The sequence below is a fragment of the Argopecten irradians genome, chromosome 12 (genome assembly GCF_041381155.1).
Source record: "Argopecten irradians isolate NY chromosome 12, Ai_NY, whole genome shotgun sequence".
Taxonomy (NCBI): domain Eukaryota; kingdom Metazoa; phylum Mollusca; class Bivalvia; order Pectinida; family Pectinidae; genus Argopecten; species Argopecten irradians.
In genome coordinates, this window is record NC_091145.1 from 8,290,546 (window position 1) to 8,307,546 (window position 17,001).

The 17,001-nt window shown below is 35.9% G+C and overlaps 1 protein-coding gene across 1 annotated transcript in view; it reads right to left on the minus strand.

The window, feature by feature from the left end:
• Positions 1–10,434: 10,434 nt before the first annotated feature.
• Positions 10,435–17,001, minus strand: part of LOC138335957 (metabotropic glutamate receptor 8-like) — a 105,474-nt gene continuing 98,907 nt past the window's right edge. The window contains exon 8 of the mRNA XM_069285174.1: positions 10,435–15,159. Within this exon, the coding sequence (XP_069141275.1) occupies positions 14,785–15,159 (375 nt within the window). The 3' untranslated portion in view covers positions 10,435–14,784. The remainder of the gene's footprint in view (positions 15,160–17,001) is intronic.

Here is a 17,001-nt window from a genome sequence, read left to right on the forward strand (position 1 = left end):
AGGAATGAATGGTAATATAGAAAAGCTGGCATTTGAGGAATCACAATATGGCGATAGTTAAAGATAGGGATAACCGTATTCAGATGAGAGAAGAAAAGGCTGCTCCTGGTTTGAAAAGAGTGAAGAGTCATGATGTAAGTGGATGCTTGTCTGGTATTTGCTAGTCAGCTGATCACCTTGGCGCATACTTCAAAGGAGCAGTGTTCAGTGTGTACATTGAAATTGACGGTTGAAGTATATTTCTTGGGATCAACTGTTTATTTAAAGTCGGCAAGTCAACAGAAATTGCATCACAATTGCTATAGTTAATACACATCAGTTGAAGTTTTTCAGTACTGAATATATATTTAAAACGAGGCGATGATTTTTATTATGAACATTAGTTCAGGATGCTGTCTGAATATGACAATCTACCAACTTCTTGTGTGTAATAACGAAACAGTCAGTTACCAGGTAATTACTGTATTTGATTAATTGTGATTATTTCATTGCAGGGTTGTACATTCGGACATACTGACCACACTTTGTGCTCTCAGCCTATTTTAAATATACACCTTTAAGGTCGAGATTTCCATATTTCTGCTAAGTGCATTATCTCAGTAAACAACTACGGAAAACTGGCCCTTGGGCCAAGATGCTAAAATTACATTTCCCTCATGCAGAAGTATTTACCCGAATAGGGACCGCAGAATCAAACCAAAAATAGAATCCTGGAAATCCCCTTTTAGGCACAAGATTTCATAGAGGGGTGAATGTTTCGGAGGCTGCTGATTGGGTATTCAGGGTGGATCAGTTTCAACTTTCAATTTGTTGTTTGGGCAATACATGTAGATGTAAAATATGTAAAGAAATTTTAAAATTCTGTCAAGTCTGTTTCTGACAGGGGGAGTTAATAAAGATTGGAATCTTATGAAAATTTCGATCATTTTTTGGTGCGGAATTCAACACAAGATGGCACCCCCTACTTAAAAGTTTAGCAAGATGGTAGATTTAAAAAAAAAAAATATTCACAGGTATGCGAGATGATCTTCAAAATTAGTGATGTGTGACCAGACTTGAAAACATTTAACCTGGACATTGGCAAACGTTAACGTTATCGTCTATGGAAAAATCATTTGGTTCTGCGGTCTCAATACAAAATTTTTGTCTTGTACCAACATTTGATCAGATTGGGCAGATCTTCTTCAAAGATTTGCTGGAAAGGATACATCGATACCAATCATGATGTTACATTAATGGTGTCCGTGGTAGCATAATCATAGCTATACTGATTACTACAGTAGGTAGACGTCTTCCGACTAAGATGAAAAAATGTGTCTTTAAAAGATGGCAAATACCGCATTCCTATTTCAAAATATGACACTTCTTATGATTGCTAATGTTTACAAGTTTACATTTTACAAAAAGTGGGGATGTATCAATTATCAAACCATTTGCCTACACGGATGATGATAGAGTCTACTACTACAAGGTGATGTAAGATTGGATATCTCAGGACACAGCCCTCAATATTGCAGCTATACATTGATGGATATAGAATAAAAAAAGTAATAAGCCTAGTCAACCACTTTTGATAAAGAGGCATTTCATAGAGGTCTTGATGACTCGATTCGAAAAGGCTTGAATGAGGAAGATGTCGTGACATACACAGATGCTCATATTGGAATAGGATACTTGGTGACTGAGTAGATGTCTGTAATCCTGTTTATGTAATTAGTTGCTATAAAATAATTCATACCATTAGAGACAAAGTCAAGTTTGTTTGATTATTTTAACGTCCTATTAACAGCCAGGGTCATGTAAGGACGGCCTCCCATGCTTTTGTTTGTTTGAATGATTATTTTAACGTCCTAATAACAGCAAGGGTTTTGTAAGGACGGTCTCCAATGTATGCAGTGTGAAGCGTGTGTGGAGTGCGAGATGCGTGTTTTGGGAGACTGCGTTATGTTTGTGTTGTGTACAGTTGAACTGTTGTCCTTTTTATAGTGCTATTTCACTGAAGCATGCTGCCGAAGACAACAAGTAACTCACCCCACCCGGTCACATAATACTGACAACGGTCGAACCAGTCGTCCCACTTCCAGGAAGTGGGACGACTGGTTCGACCGGTGTCCTGTATGCTAAGCACTAAGCAGGAGCAGAAACTACTATTTATAGACTTTGGTGTGTCTCGGCTAAGGGACAGAACCCAGAGACTTCCTCACAGAGGCGAACCCTCAACTCAAGGCCAAGGGAGGCATTAGGAAACATAAAGTCAGTTATAAAGAAGATCCTTAATTTAGTCGCCTTTTACGATCATGAAATAGGTACAATTCTAACGCCCTACCTGCAAGGGCCAGACAATGTTTGCAAACCTTGTGGTCGATGCATATAATACAAGTATCCTGCCGGTGAATAGTGTTTGTCCTAGTCTGTCCGTCCGGATTTCAGGGTCATGTAAGGACGACCTCCCATGCATGCAGTGTGTAGCGTGTGTGAAGTGCGAAGTGTAAAATCCAAAATTTAGTCGCCTTTTACGATCATGCAAAAGGTGCGGTAGGCACAATTCTAACAGACAGGGTTTCCAGATGATAACTCGAGAATCCGAACAAATTGAGACGGCGTCCCCTACATTCAATGTTCAATTTTGGAATTCTGCTGTATAATCGTGTTGGATCGCTATGCAATAGTGAAAACTTATGCCAATTCTATATTCCTATCTCAATGAAGCATACAGTCAAGGGCGTTAGACTGGGCGGGGTGTTTTGCTTGGTGTCTTTGGCTGTATACGTAAGTGATATAGCATTATAAAAAGGCAATAGTTCCATTATAGAATAAGACAACACGAACATACCACAGTCTCCAAAGACACAACACACAATCCAAACACACCCGTGGGAGGCAGTCCTTACATGACCCTGGCTGTTTATATAAAACTAACTCTCTAACAAGCATATCGCTAGCCCGCACACACCACTCATTACACTGAAAACGGGCAAACAGTCGTTCACTTTCTTTCTTTATGCTGAGCGTTAAGCAGGAGCAGATATAATCCCTTTTATAGTATATGTTGTGTCTCGACTATCGACCAGGGGATAGAACCCAGAGCCCATCTCACAGGGGCGAGTGCTAAACTGAAGGGCAATGGATAAGATAAGGAAGTGAAGAAGAGAAGGAAAGATATCCGAAATTTAGTCGCCTTTTCCATCATGTACAATAGGGATATCATGAACAATTTTTACACGCTATTTATAGGGCTTAAATGCTGTCAAGGACCTGAAACTAATAGACTAATAAACTGGCATGTGGTTGCAAGGGGTCAAAAGGTGGTAGCACATCATGTGACATGTATGACAACTCAGGTAATTAAAATTTGGATGCGATTTCATGTAACTTCAAAGGAGTGATGTACATTAGGATCAGGACGGAATTCCTCTTTAAAATGAATCTTGTTTCTAGCTCGTTTTTTATGTTGAATTTGGCTTACTTAAGTCCTTCACAGCCTTCCTCAAAGGGACGAGCCCTCAACTCAAAGCCAAGGGAGGCAGACATTAGGAAGACAAGTTATTAGGTATAGACAAGATAAAATCCCAAATTAAATCAACGAAGAATGGAGGTAGCTGGTGCAATTCTAATACCCTATTTGCAGGAAAGCCACAAAAGTAGAGGTAAAAAATCGAAATATATAAACTGCTATAATATCGGATTTTTTATTCAGAGAGTTTAGAACAAAATCAACAATTCAATGAAAATGTACAAAATTGTTAGCCAAGTCCAAGTTCTGTCCCGTGCACTGTTCACTTAACGACTAAAGGTAGCTTTAGGAACCAGATTGCATTCATAGTTATTTTGCAACCAATAATAATGAAACCGGGTAATCAGTGTTATCGCTGTGGCCCCGTTTGCCTTCTGGGGATAGACGTAACTCTACAATTAACTTCCTAACTAATCGTGGTAGCACTGAAGGTAGTAAAAGAATCATCAATCCTACGGAGGATGTCACCCTCAAACATAAAATAAGTTCCAGTAGAACAGTTTCTGTATAAAGCCGACATAAAGTCAATGTTACAACATCATTACAACTAAACAGCACTCGCTGTTATTGCAGCCTTCATTATAGCAATTATTGATGATTGATGTCGGAAGTCTGCAGAACATTTCTGAGAATTAAGGGTTGATTAGACTTCTATTAGTAAAATTGAAACACTTAAAAATCATGTCACTGTATTGATTACTTGAAATCAGCATTCTCCGATTCTTTCTTCAATTTTAGCGGTTACTTAAAGTTGCTCCACCACTGACAAATGGTTTTTTTCACTATCAAAAACAGGAACAGACGATTTAGTATTTTTCTTCAGTTACAAAAGTTACTTACTTTACACCATTACCGCCATTGAAAAGTTTGAGCTTCTAATTTTACTTCAAGTTAAAATTCCAAAAAAAAAAAAAAAAAAAAAAATTTACTGCATCCCAAAAAAAATCCGTGGCACTCTATCCAATATGGAATGAAGTAATCATTGCGCATGCACCAAAGGCAAAATAAATTATTATTTGTTGTGTTAATTAGTCATATATATACACGATTAAACAATCATTGTTCAAGTGATGAATCTCATATATGCTCTGTCGGCGGTGGAGCATATTTAAGGTAAAGGAACGGATATAACAATGATTTGGTATTTTTATACTAGTTCGCCTGTTGTCAGTATAATGTGACCGGGTGAGGTATGTTTCTTGGTGTCTTCAGTGATATAGCACTATAAAAAGGGCAACAGTTCCACTATACAAGAAGACACAACATGAATATACCGCAGTCTCCCAAAACATGCACCTCGCACAACATACACGCAACACACCGCATACATGGGAGGCCGTCCTTACATGACCATAGCTGTTAATAGGACGTTAATTAATCAAACAAACAATAAAAAGGGCACCAGTTCCACCATAATTACATGCTACACACCGCATACATGGGAGACCGTCCTTACTTGACCCTGACTGTAAATAGGACGTTAATTCATCAAACAAACATATTTCTATAAGACCATGGGATACATAAGATTTTCTTAAGTTTTAATGTGAAAAATGGACCACATACCTAAAATGTTTAGGTTTGTTTGTTTGATTATTTTAACGTCCTATTATATAACGTCTAGTCAGGGTCATGTAAGGACTGCCTCCCATGTATGCAGTGTTAAGCGTGTGTGAAGTGCAAGGTATTTTTGGAGACTGCAGTATATCCGTGTGGTGTCTTGTATAGTGGAAATGTTGCCCTTTTTATAGTGCTATATCACAATGAACATTGTGAAATTGGTGTATGTGCCATTGCCTGGTATAAATTGTGAACATTATTAGATCTATTTTGGTTGGTTGGTTAATTTTAACAGCCAAGGGCATAAAGCGACAATTCATTTTGTTGACATGGTCTCAAATAACCGGTAGTAGGTAATGGTTAGTCCTGTATCTGTTATCTCAAAGTCAATATATAGAGCCATGCACTTTGGTTCATCCAGTTTATTTCTGTAATATGAAATTTGAAAATGTGTTTCGTGATAAGAGACGCCAATATTTTGCTAAATATGTATTGTTATCCCTACCAGAATCGTGTTACATGTTCATATATTTCATTTGTGGCGACCTCTGATGTCAGGTCTTTTTACTTGGGAGCGTGTTTCATCTTGATGGCGTCCCACGGAAATACATGTAATCCAAGAGAAATGAAGACAGACGCTAACTACATTGTATTAAATGTATTAAGAGAGGTAGCCATGTCCAGACGCAATATGTCAAACCAGCATCGTCTGGGATTGAATATGGAATCAAATTCTTTAGGACACATCTGCAGCTGGTACCGTGTCGTCTGGCAAATGGCCAAGGTTTTTACATGCTAGAACTCGGTTGTATTCTGATTTTAGTAGTCATTTTATCAGCGTTTACATCGTCTCCGTCAAGTGATGCATCGTTTTCACAATGAGCAATGGAATAGGTCTGCACTAGTCAATGATCCTGTCTGAGAAAGGACGAAACCATAGACGGAGCCAACAAATGTGTTTGTGTCTCAATCACAAGTTTAAGCTAGGTTGGATTACATGGTAACATTCCTGTACACCTATGGAATTTGGAAATATGACTTCATTAGTATTTGATTTCTATTATTTTCACGCGAAATAGTATTTAATTCGTATAGAAAAGTTAAAAATGTTCTAGGAAAATGGATAGATGTTGAGTATTTTCGTTTCTTAGAAAAACACACTTACGTCACACTTCTTATATTTTAATTGTTTATTAACATGAATATACCGCAGTCTCCCAAAACACGCACCCCACACAACATACACGCAACACACCGCATACATGGGAGGCCGTCCTTACATGACCATAGCTGTTAATAGGACGTTAATTAATCAAACAAACAAACAAAAATAATGCCTTATCTTCATCAAATGCCATTCCACATAATCATACCTAAATACAACATACATAATACATAAAATACACAGTCTATAAACCTAATCACTTTTGACAAAGACAACGTAAACGGTTTACGACGTTCGATGTCGTAAACCTGACTTACAATGTCGTAATCGTTTGACTACAGTTATCCATTTGTACTATTTTTGATAACCCTGATATGCATCTAATTACTATTGGGTCGATAATATGCTTAAATAAAAGACTACCCAATTTGTTGAAATGAATTGATTTCTTTTAAAATGGCAAAAGTCAAGTAGTGTAAAAATCTATCTTTATATGGCGTAACCTGACGAAAAAATTCGCATGTCATTTTTAGCTCGCCTATTCGAAGAATAGGAAGAGCTAATGTTGTCACCCCGGCGTCGGCGTCGGCGTCCATTTCACGTTAAAGTTTTTGAGCAAGTTTCTATTTTGTCAATTGTTTAAGCTTAAGTCATCATAAATGTTTATGATTTTATTTTCCTAATGTGTATGGATGCTGAACGTTATAATACAACCAATTTGGGGCCCTTTAAGGGGTTTTTGAGTCTGTTAATTTGTCATATTTCCATGTTAAAGTTTTTGAGCAAGTTTCTATTTTGTCAATTGTTTAAGCTTAAGTCATCATAAATGTTTATGATTTTATTTTCCTAATGTGTATGGATGCTGAACGTGATAATACAACCAATTTGGGTTTTTTTGAGTCTGTTAATTTGTCATATTTCCATGTTTAAATAGTAAATACTTGAACATCAACTTCTTCTGAATAGGCGAGCTTTGCTGTTCTCCAACAGCTCTTGTCTTATTAACCTATTGAATATCGTAGGGTGTGATTCATTACGCCGTGAAATCATTCAAATGGCTCAGGCACCCTATAAATGTTGGTCAGTACCGAAATTGTGTACTGTAAAATTGTTCTTTTTATGCCCTATATACTGTTTAGATGAGAAAATCTGCCCTGTAGATAGATAGGGCGTTAGGATTGTACCTGCAGCCCCTATTGCATGCTCGTAAAAGGCGACTAAATGTAGGATATTATCGTTTCTTTTCTTTCCTAATACTAGGTTTACACTATGTTCCCGGCGGCCACGGCAGCCCTGTTTCAGGCCACCGTGGACAAATCGTGGTGACCGCGACACAACGTGAGACAACGTAGAAGGACGTGATAGACAAACGTGAGCGGCCGTGGTTACCTTGGGTGCCGTGCCAGATTTTTAAACCGTCAAAATATTTGCCACGGCAGTCACGGTACAGATGGTGAACGTCACAGGACGTGACAAATCGGATTGACGTAACAAAACGTAAAAGCGTACCAGACCATAGCAAAACTTCCAGACGTCGGTGGTGGAACGGACAGCAAGCACGTTCCCGGATTCTAACGATGATTTCAAGTTTTGTGACTTTTTGTTGCGTTTTGCCACGTTTTATCACGGTTGATGTAGATTGGATTCACGTTTTGTACCGGTTTGTCCAGGTTAGTCAAGGTATTCATGCAAGTCAAGGTGAATGATAGCCGTTTCCATGCGTTCTGTCAAAGCACATCACGGCTAGTAGCGGTCGAAAGCCCGACGTGTTGCGTCCTATCACGGTCTTACGCTGCAAGCAATTTATGATGGAGTATCATTGGCTGGCCTGGTACATATTTGATACTTCTTGGAATTATTTGTTTTAATAAATAGAAATAGTCATTATCAAACACATTTTAACCATCAAAGTATACCAAAGCTATTATTGCAAAAGGCAGATTAAGTTAGAACCATTACAGAACAAAACTATTTGCGTAGAAAGATTTGGCTATATTAAAATTTTGGATTTTTTTCGTGACGATTTAAATGCAATACTCGATCTTGATGTTAATGTTGAGCATTCAACAATAAAACACTATTGTTAACTACTCATATCCAACAGCAGAATCAAAATGGCGATAATTTGGTGCATTATTAGCAGAATTCAGATAGAAATATATCTGAAAACATGCCAGTGGTTGTTTTTTCCCAAACAATGGTAGCTTAGGTCTAGGTCAGATTGAAGAACGGTATATTGTTTCATATATCTCGATGTCTGGGGTAATAATTTCAATGATCTCAACGTATCTGCTGCCTCTTGTGTTATTTAGCTGTTATATAATATATAAATAATATATACCAAATGTAGTTTAGATTTTCTTTTCGGTTAACACACTTTGTAATTAAGATGTGTTTTAATAAATTGTCGGCAATAAATAATATTTACATATGCTCCTATATAGTCAATGGGAGGGGTGTTGCGTTTCGATAGACACATACATGACAAACATTCAGCAGTTCAATGGACATACCATCAATAGTCTATATCACAGTTACTTTCCTCGGTTGAAAATCAAATATGGCGGCTCGCTCAACTTCGGACCGCATCACTACCCTGACAACGATACATACCGGTAGTCGTTCCGCTTCGGTTATCTCAATTTTTATTAGAAATGGACATTATTCATATATTATCAAATTTAAAAAAAGCATAATTTAAAAATAGTTTATAGGTGTCAATGTTATATTTCAATTCAAACTGCAGCTATTACATTCAGCAATCGGAACTATATCTTCGGTCATCCTGACTACCGTAGTTACCCAACTTAGCAACCATCACCGTTTTAAATTAGACGTAAAAGTAGACTTATTTATGTAAATATAAAGATTGAACAGTGTTTTGATTAGGTTAAAGGTGGTATGAACGCAATGGGATGCAGACATATTCAACATGTAGCGCTAACGCGCTACATTGAATATGTCTGTATCCCAATGCGTTCATACCACCTTTAACGCAATCAAAACACTGTTCAATCTCTATTTGTTTTATTTGCTCTAAAAAAACCTCGGCATCAGATTTTCATCCCTAGTAAGCCTTCGCGGACCGTGAAAAACGTATCAGAGCTTGATCAAAACGTGTAAAACGTAGCAGACCTCATCAGAGACATGTCTAGAGAAAAACGTAATGGTATCCTTGATAGACTGTGCTAAAGCCATAGTGTACCTTTAAACTCCGGGAACAGCACTTTCCCCTATATCCACGGTCCACCACGTAATCCGTAAAAGACGGGCAAAACTGCACAAGACTTAGCTCAACTCGAATACAAACTGGCCCTGCAGGTAGGGCGTTAGAATTGTACCTGCTGCCCCTATTGCATGATCGTAAAAGCCGACTAAATTTAGGATCTTATCTTTTCTCTTCTTCCTAACTGACTTTATCTTTCCTAATGCCTCCCTTGGCATCGCCTCACTTTTGGCCTTGAGTTGAGCGTTCGCCCCTGTGAGGAAGGCTCTGGGTTCTGTCCCCTGGCCGAGACACACCAAAGTCTATAAAAGTGGTAGTTTTTGCTCCTGCTTAGCGCTCAGCATACAGGGAGTGGGACGACTGGTTCGCCCGTTGTCAGTATAATGTGACCGGGTGGGGTGTGTTGCTTGGTGTCTTCGGCGGCATGCTTCAGTGATATAGCCCTATAAAAAGGGCAATAGTTCCACTATACAAGAAGACACAACACGAATATACCGCAGTCTCCCAAAACACGCACCTCGCACAACATACACGCAACACTACACATACATGGGAGGCCGTCCTTACATGACCATAGCTGTTAATAGGACAAATCAAACAAACAAACAAACAAACGAATACAAACACAAAAATAGCCAAACTTCCACGACGCACCATGTTTCGGACAAACGGGGCTACCATGGTCGCCGGGAACATAGTGTAAACCTAAAATTACTAACTTTGTTCTTCCTAATGTTTCCAATCACACCACCTCACTTTTGGTCTTCTATGTCAAAATCAATACTGTTTGCGAAAAGTGTCTACGCAAAACCTATTTATATTTTAGTTTTACGAGCTGAAATAATCATCTTACCCAGTCCAAACCTATTCCGGTTCTCCTATTTTCGCTGAGATTTGTTTGAAAATGTATTTCGTACTTGCATAATCAAATCATTGAAAAAACAACACAAGTATTTTCTTAATGGTTTATTTACTTCAATATACACATAATATACATAAAGACAAATGGGTTAACAGTTTGGAATATTCCTTTAATGTTTTGTAAACGTATATCCTAATTTCATTTCTTCACATTTCCTCGATTTCCAGATATGGCGTTTTACTCAAACGGAGTCTTAATATAAATGCGGATGAACATAAGGATGATGTTTAAAGAAATGTAAAGTCTTGTGACGTAATTGATGAGTATTTTTGGAATGTTTACAAAGTTTTTGGATTATTGAATTAAAATCATATCGTCATTAACCACGAACAACTTTAGTCATTGCAAATAAATAATATCAAATGTTCGAGTATTCTTGCGTCATGATAACATCCAGTAGCACTGACCTATTAACATCGAAGAGTGAACACAAATATTCCATAAAAAAGAGTTCAGTACAACCTGTCTACAAGTCAATTAAAACATCATTACATTTGACATATAAAACTTCAATATTTGCGAAAGAAGTGCGATGGATGCAGACGACAGAGACTTTAACTCATATAACACCCGACTATGCAAGTTCATTGGTAGTCTTGAATGAAGAGGTTTGTCTTGAAATAGAATATTAGTCAATTGGTACTTGAGCAGTGCTCTATCGTTAGTTCATGTCTGTGCTATATTATATAAATTATAGGAACCCAAATCATTTACGTGAAAAAAAGGGATAGGAGAGTGTACCTTTGATTAGAAGGAATTATGACTTTTATTTGCAGTTCGGACGCTATTACGTCGCGGACCAATTGTTTAAAACAACTAGCAAAATCAATCATTTAAAATTTCAGTTGCTCTTCATTGGGGTTTTTGTTTGCATATGGGTATGAAAGGAGATTTAAAGCAACACCATCAAGTATATTGTCAACTGTTGAGAACATAAAAATCTACATGTTCCATCACACCAACCTTTTTAGGTGGAGTTGACCGTCTTCCCGTTATTGTACTAAAAAGAGCTATAACACATTGACATTAGAGGTGGTGAAAGGCTGAAGTACATTAGGCATTGACAATGTAAAATCTAAATATAACTAGTAGTTCGTATAGAAAGATTGAGATTGGTGTGTCGTGAAATACTGCTATTTCAGACATTAAAAACTCTATATACATTTGGTTAATGAACGGCAGGAGTATATCGTGCACTTAGTTTATAATGATACAAGCGACCAAACCGGAAATCGGCTTCCTTGCTAGGGATCCTCGAGAGTTCACTTAGCTACTTCGAGAGTTCTACAGGATGCTAGATAGATTTAACCGACAGAAAAAAACTTCAACAAAACGAAAACAACCCACAAAAAAAGACATCGTTACGGTGAAGTGTATTCTTTTGTCATGAAACCTAAAGTGCTCTTTAACTTCTGACAACGGGGAACGGATGTGACCTTATCGGTGTAATATCGATCTACGACATGTGTGTTAACATGGTTTTTGTCATCAAGAGACTAGGTAGACTACAGATTGAAATACGACACTTCACATTTTCCTGTTTTCATTAGCGAAAAACATTTTTAATTTAGCGGTATTTATACAGATTCCGCTTTAATTTAAGCGAATAAAATCCCCAACGCATCGTTTAAAACTTAGTGAATGTGCAGGTAATCACATTGTGGTGAACGCTTATTTACTTTACATTTTAAAGCAATTTCGTTGATGGAAATTATGAGATAAACGGGGCGTTTATAGGATTGTAAAGTCAATATGATAAAATGATATATACAATAAGCGACAATAAGTGCTGATATTCCACTTTAGAAGATTTATTTGAAGTAAACACTTGTGTTCGGAAAGTTACAAACCGTTCTCAGATTTAGCATTCTAGTATTCCTTTATCCTATTATCATAACATTTATCAAGGTACAAAATATAAATTATACACAAATTTTAATATACGGATAAACACATTTATTTTTTCGCAGAAGCGCGAATAGGAAAGAAAGAAAAAAAAAAACTGAAATTCCATGGGTCTCTAATATTCATGAATACAGTCATCGATGTCAGAAGCATATTATCAAATAAAACGTGATTGTATTGAATCTAGATTAAAATTCTAAAGTTGAACATGAAAAGAATAAAAGGTTATTGGCATCGACGGTATGAAGAATTTTGTTTGTAAAAGCGCGATGGAGAAATGCGTTTGACTTTTAGTTTGGTAAGATAACCAAATATCACAAGGGTTCGTATAGACAACTCAGGAGTGAGCGTACCGATTAGAACATGGGTATTACTGTCGTGTCAACGGGGGTAACACGAGTATATCAAATACATAAATGGAAGTGGAATATATTATTTAGATACCATTTCGGAATACACACGTATGTTATGAATCAATCAATATTATTGAACAAACATTTCAATCAGTTTCTACCTCTATGCCAACCATTGCAGATATTCTTCTGTTGAATGAGCTTTACCTTAAAAACTATTTTCCATTGTAACATACCTGACATTTACAACCTCTTTGCTGGACACACATTGACGGTAACTTTATATTTCATTCTTAAATGGGTAATAGATAATAATATCATATTCATCTATTTTAAAGGCTAATTCGTACAAAAGACATACTATAATTCATTTGAATGTCATTCATTCTCTGATACACATTCTTTTCAATCGGAAGTGCAAATAACTGAAGGCATTCTTCGTTTGACATACACTTTGAATTTACTCTATAAATATTTGAAAACTCATTCATAAAGCAATGTCATTCCAAGAAAACATTGAAAGATATTAGTGTGAAATAGGAATCGGTCTAGTACTAACAATAATATTTACATACTAATTCGTATATTGAAAATGATGGCGAGTGAATTAATTACTTAGGCCATTAACGACAAATATGATGTCATGTGCATTTTATGTAAAATATGACACATTATTGTGTTATATATAAATAATACATCACAACACTGAATTAATGGTAATGACTTTTGGAAAACATGACAAACAAGATCATCTTTTCGTTTAAGATAGAAACACGTACATCTATTACTGTAACACCGAAATATACACACATTCTACGTTTCTTAACATTTCAATCTTTTTAAAATACCGCTGCGTTCAAAGAAGATCTCGCTCACAATATTCGGTCAATTAAGTTTTCAAGTATATCAACTTCATACAATTATCGGAAACAATGGCAGCTAATTATCCACATGGTTTTATCACATGAAATAAAAAAACAAATTGTTCATACGAACTCATACTTTTAAAACATACACATCCAAGATCATAGGTTATAGGTATATATATGCATATCATTTTTTCACGGCGAACATACAATTTTAAAATAATCTTAAAACTTCAATCTAAACTGACCTTAGCTGTTGATAGTACGTACATAAAACTACCAACAAAATTTTCCAATTTCACACGCACACATATGTATGAGCGTACTCATTTAACATAAATGCTTACACATATAAAGCATACCACAAAATGACATTCTGCGTGGATTCAAAAGCAATACTAGTATACACGACTTGCGATACACTTACATGACGTCATATAATTATATATAGTGTCTAGAAAATATATTCACTGTCAGTCATGGGTCTCGTATCTCTCACTCTACATTATTCACCAAGTATTCAGGTTTTACCTTAGTTGTTCCAATGTACTATACATATGTGTATAACGTGTTCGACAACACGTGTAGTAAGGAATGATAAAAACACTTGATATGCAATGTATACGGGTGTCGATAATAGAATAAACAAATTTATTTATTTCCTTTGAGACAGAAACAGAACGTTTTTTGGCAAAAGATAAAATATCGCTTAGATAATCATCAATATAACCTTAATACATGTAAATAAAATGTTTAAAAATTACATTTATGATTAAATAGCAATTCTTGACAAATTCAAAAATGTTCGCACGACTAAGTAAAAAATCACTTGTAAAAATTAATTGATGTGTGCAAAAACATTGTCATGGTATGTAAATGTTTGATATCTAGTCAACGATAATACATGTAATGACATGTCGAGATGATGTCGAGAAAAAACGTCAACGTAGGTTTGCTCAGCCTTATAAAGCTACGTTAACGTTTAATATCTCAAATAATCCCAAAAGATCATTTCCACGTATAGGACACATCATTTAATCGTTAATATATAAAATATGGGGAACACAAATAAATATTTAGGTATACAATCTTGAAGGAGATAGAAAAGTTCGTCATTATATACACCGGACTTGTAAAGATATTTCTGTTTTTCTCATATAATCAATAATTCAATTATTGATAAAATAATACCCCCTTCGATGAAGGATAAGAGACAAAGGGAATAAGAGCGATATTTGATGATACATGAACACGTTATAGTAGACAAAGATAATTATATATCAGCCTCCATTTGCTGTTCTTCATTGTTATTCATTGCTGTAATTTCGTCACATGATAAATCATCGAAGCTGTCGTTGAATACATCATTAAATGTTGTCTGCGTCATTTGAGTGTTTGGAGGAGCAACCGGAACTGGGTTGGTAAACATACCGCCGTTCGGAAGTGGAAGTGGAAAGCTTCCGAATGAATTTTGGCGATCATAGCAAGGGCGAGATGAAAGTGAGGGTTTGTTGCTGGCACAAGACGCCCCCTTGCGGACATTCTTGTGGGGCTGTAGAAGCACTATGTACATTTTTGGTGCAAACAAGCACACTAATGCGACTGTAGCACTGATACTGACACACATACAAAGGGAGGTAACTTCAATCTGAAATGAAAAAAAGAGGCAGTATGTCAAAAATGTATTGATCAAGCAAATTAATGGGGGCAATCCCTGAAGCACATAATTGGTAATGCCACGTAAAAGCCCACTACCTTTCCTGAAAACAAATGTATCATTAGAAAAATTATAACGAAAATACAACATTTCTGTTAAGCAGAAAATTCAAATTACTTAATGAATGTTTCAATACTAAAATTGTGCAAGCTGCATTAAAAGAAATTACAATTTGAATAGTTAATTTGCAAAAATGTACAGAAAAAATATGAAAAGGAAACAAAATGCAGCTCATCCTAAATTATCTTTATGAAACATGTAAAGCAGCGAGAGACTAGGATGGACAGCATTGATACCCCCATTATTAAAAAGGCTATCACTGACGTATTATACGTTTACAGTTTTATAAATGAAGCCATATTAGTATGAAGTTAAAATATTTGAAGCAATAAATCATTAAATATGCTCCACCGCCGACAGAGCATTAACAATACTTATCATGTGGACAATAATCAATGTTTAATCATGTATCTAGGTATTTAATAAACACAAATTTATATAAAAAAGAATTTGGTATTTCTTTTGTTGCTTGCGTAATCAGTATCTCATTCTATATAGGGTAGAGTGCCATGGGATTTTTCGGGATTAAATTAATTATTTTAAATACTTTTTATTCTTAAATAAAAATGAAGCGCAAATTTTTCAATGATGATTATAGTGTAAAATAAGTAAATTTTGTAACTGAATAAAAATTAATTCATCTGTTCCTGTTTTTATTGAATGAAAATTCGTCGGCAGTGAAGCATCTTTAATTTTGTTGAGGTGTGTTGCATGTTACAGAATTGAAACATGTTTGCAACATTCAAACATCAATTTTATTGGTGTTCAAGCTCATAGATAAATCGTATTTTTGGTGATATCCACTGACGTAAAGTCTAAACCGAACAAGACTTTATCATTCCAGTAACACGCTACCGAATGTTCGCTTCAGGTCTGATTGAGTCATTAGTTTAATTACAATATCTAGAAACATTGCCAATATTGGAAATCAAGTTGCTATTTGTTAAAGTTAATAGACCCTTGAGAAAACCCGTCGACATTCTGAGATTCTATGAATATATGTGGTAATTAACTTGTGACCATTTTACATGGTGGCTACCCAAGCGTAAATGTCTACCCGCGGATCAATACACCTCGTTTGTCGCTGGTATTATCAGAGATGGACAGAAGCGAAAACATAATCCTATATTAAAAAACTTCCTCTGTGACAGTCACATAACATAGGTCTGTTAAGGTACGATATGCTATCTAATTCATGGTAGATTGAAAATCAGCGGATTTTTCAGTCGGCAGATCTCGCTATTATGGGAAGTAATGAGAAGTTCTAATGTTTTGATAATGTAAAACGGGATTAAAAGTGATGTTTGATGCAAACATGTAATATCAATATATTTTCCGCCCTAAACATGTAAATCTCTTTTGTTCCTGTCTTATATAAAGTTAATCTTGATTGACAACTATCAAAACTTTCTAATTAAAGCCCACAAGCAAGATAGTTTATTGGGTGTCACTTTCAGTTCTAGATTAATTTTTTCCCTGGCACTAACTCTGAAACGGGAATAGTTTTTCCTAGTTTTAAAAAACAAATGTGCAACGGGAACATTTTAAAACTTGTTTTTAAAATGGCGAATACATTCGACACCAAATAACTTCACTCGTGCGCATTTCATTTTACATAATGAAAAAAAATCATTAGCTTTCTCAAAAAAAATTCACAAAACCAATATTTACATTCAAAGAGCTATAGTCATCATGCACCGACTGTCGTCGTCC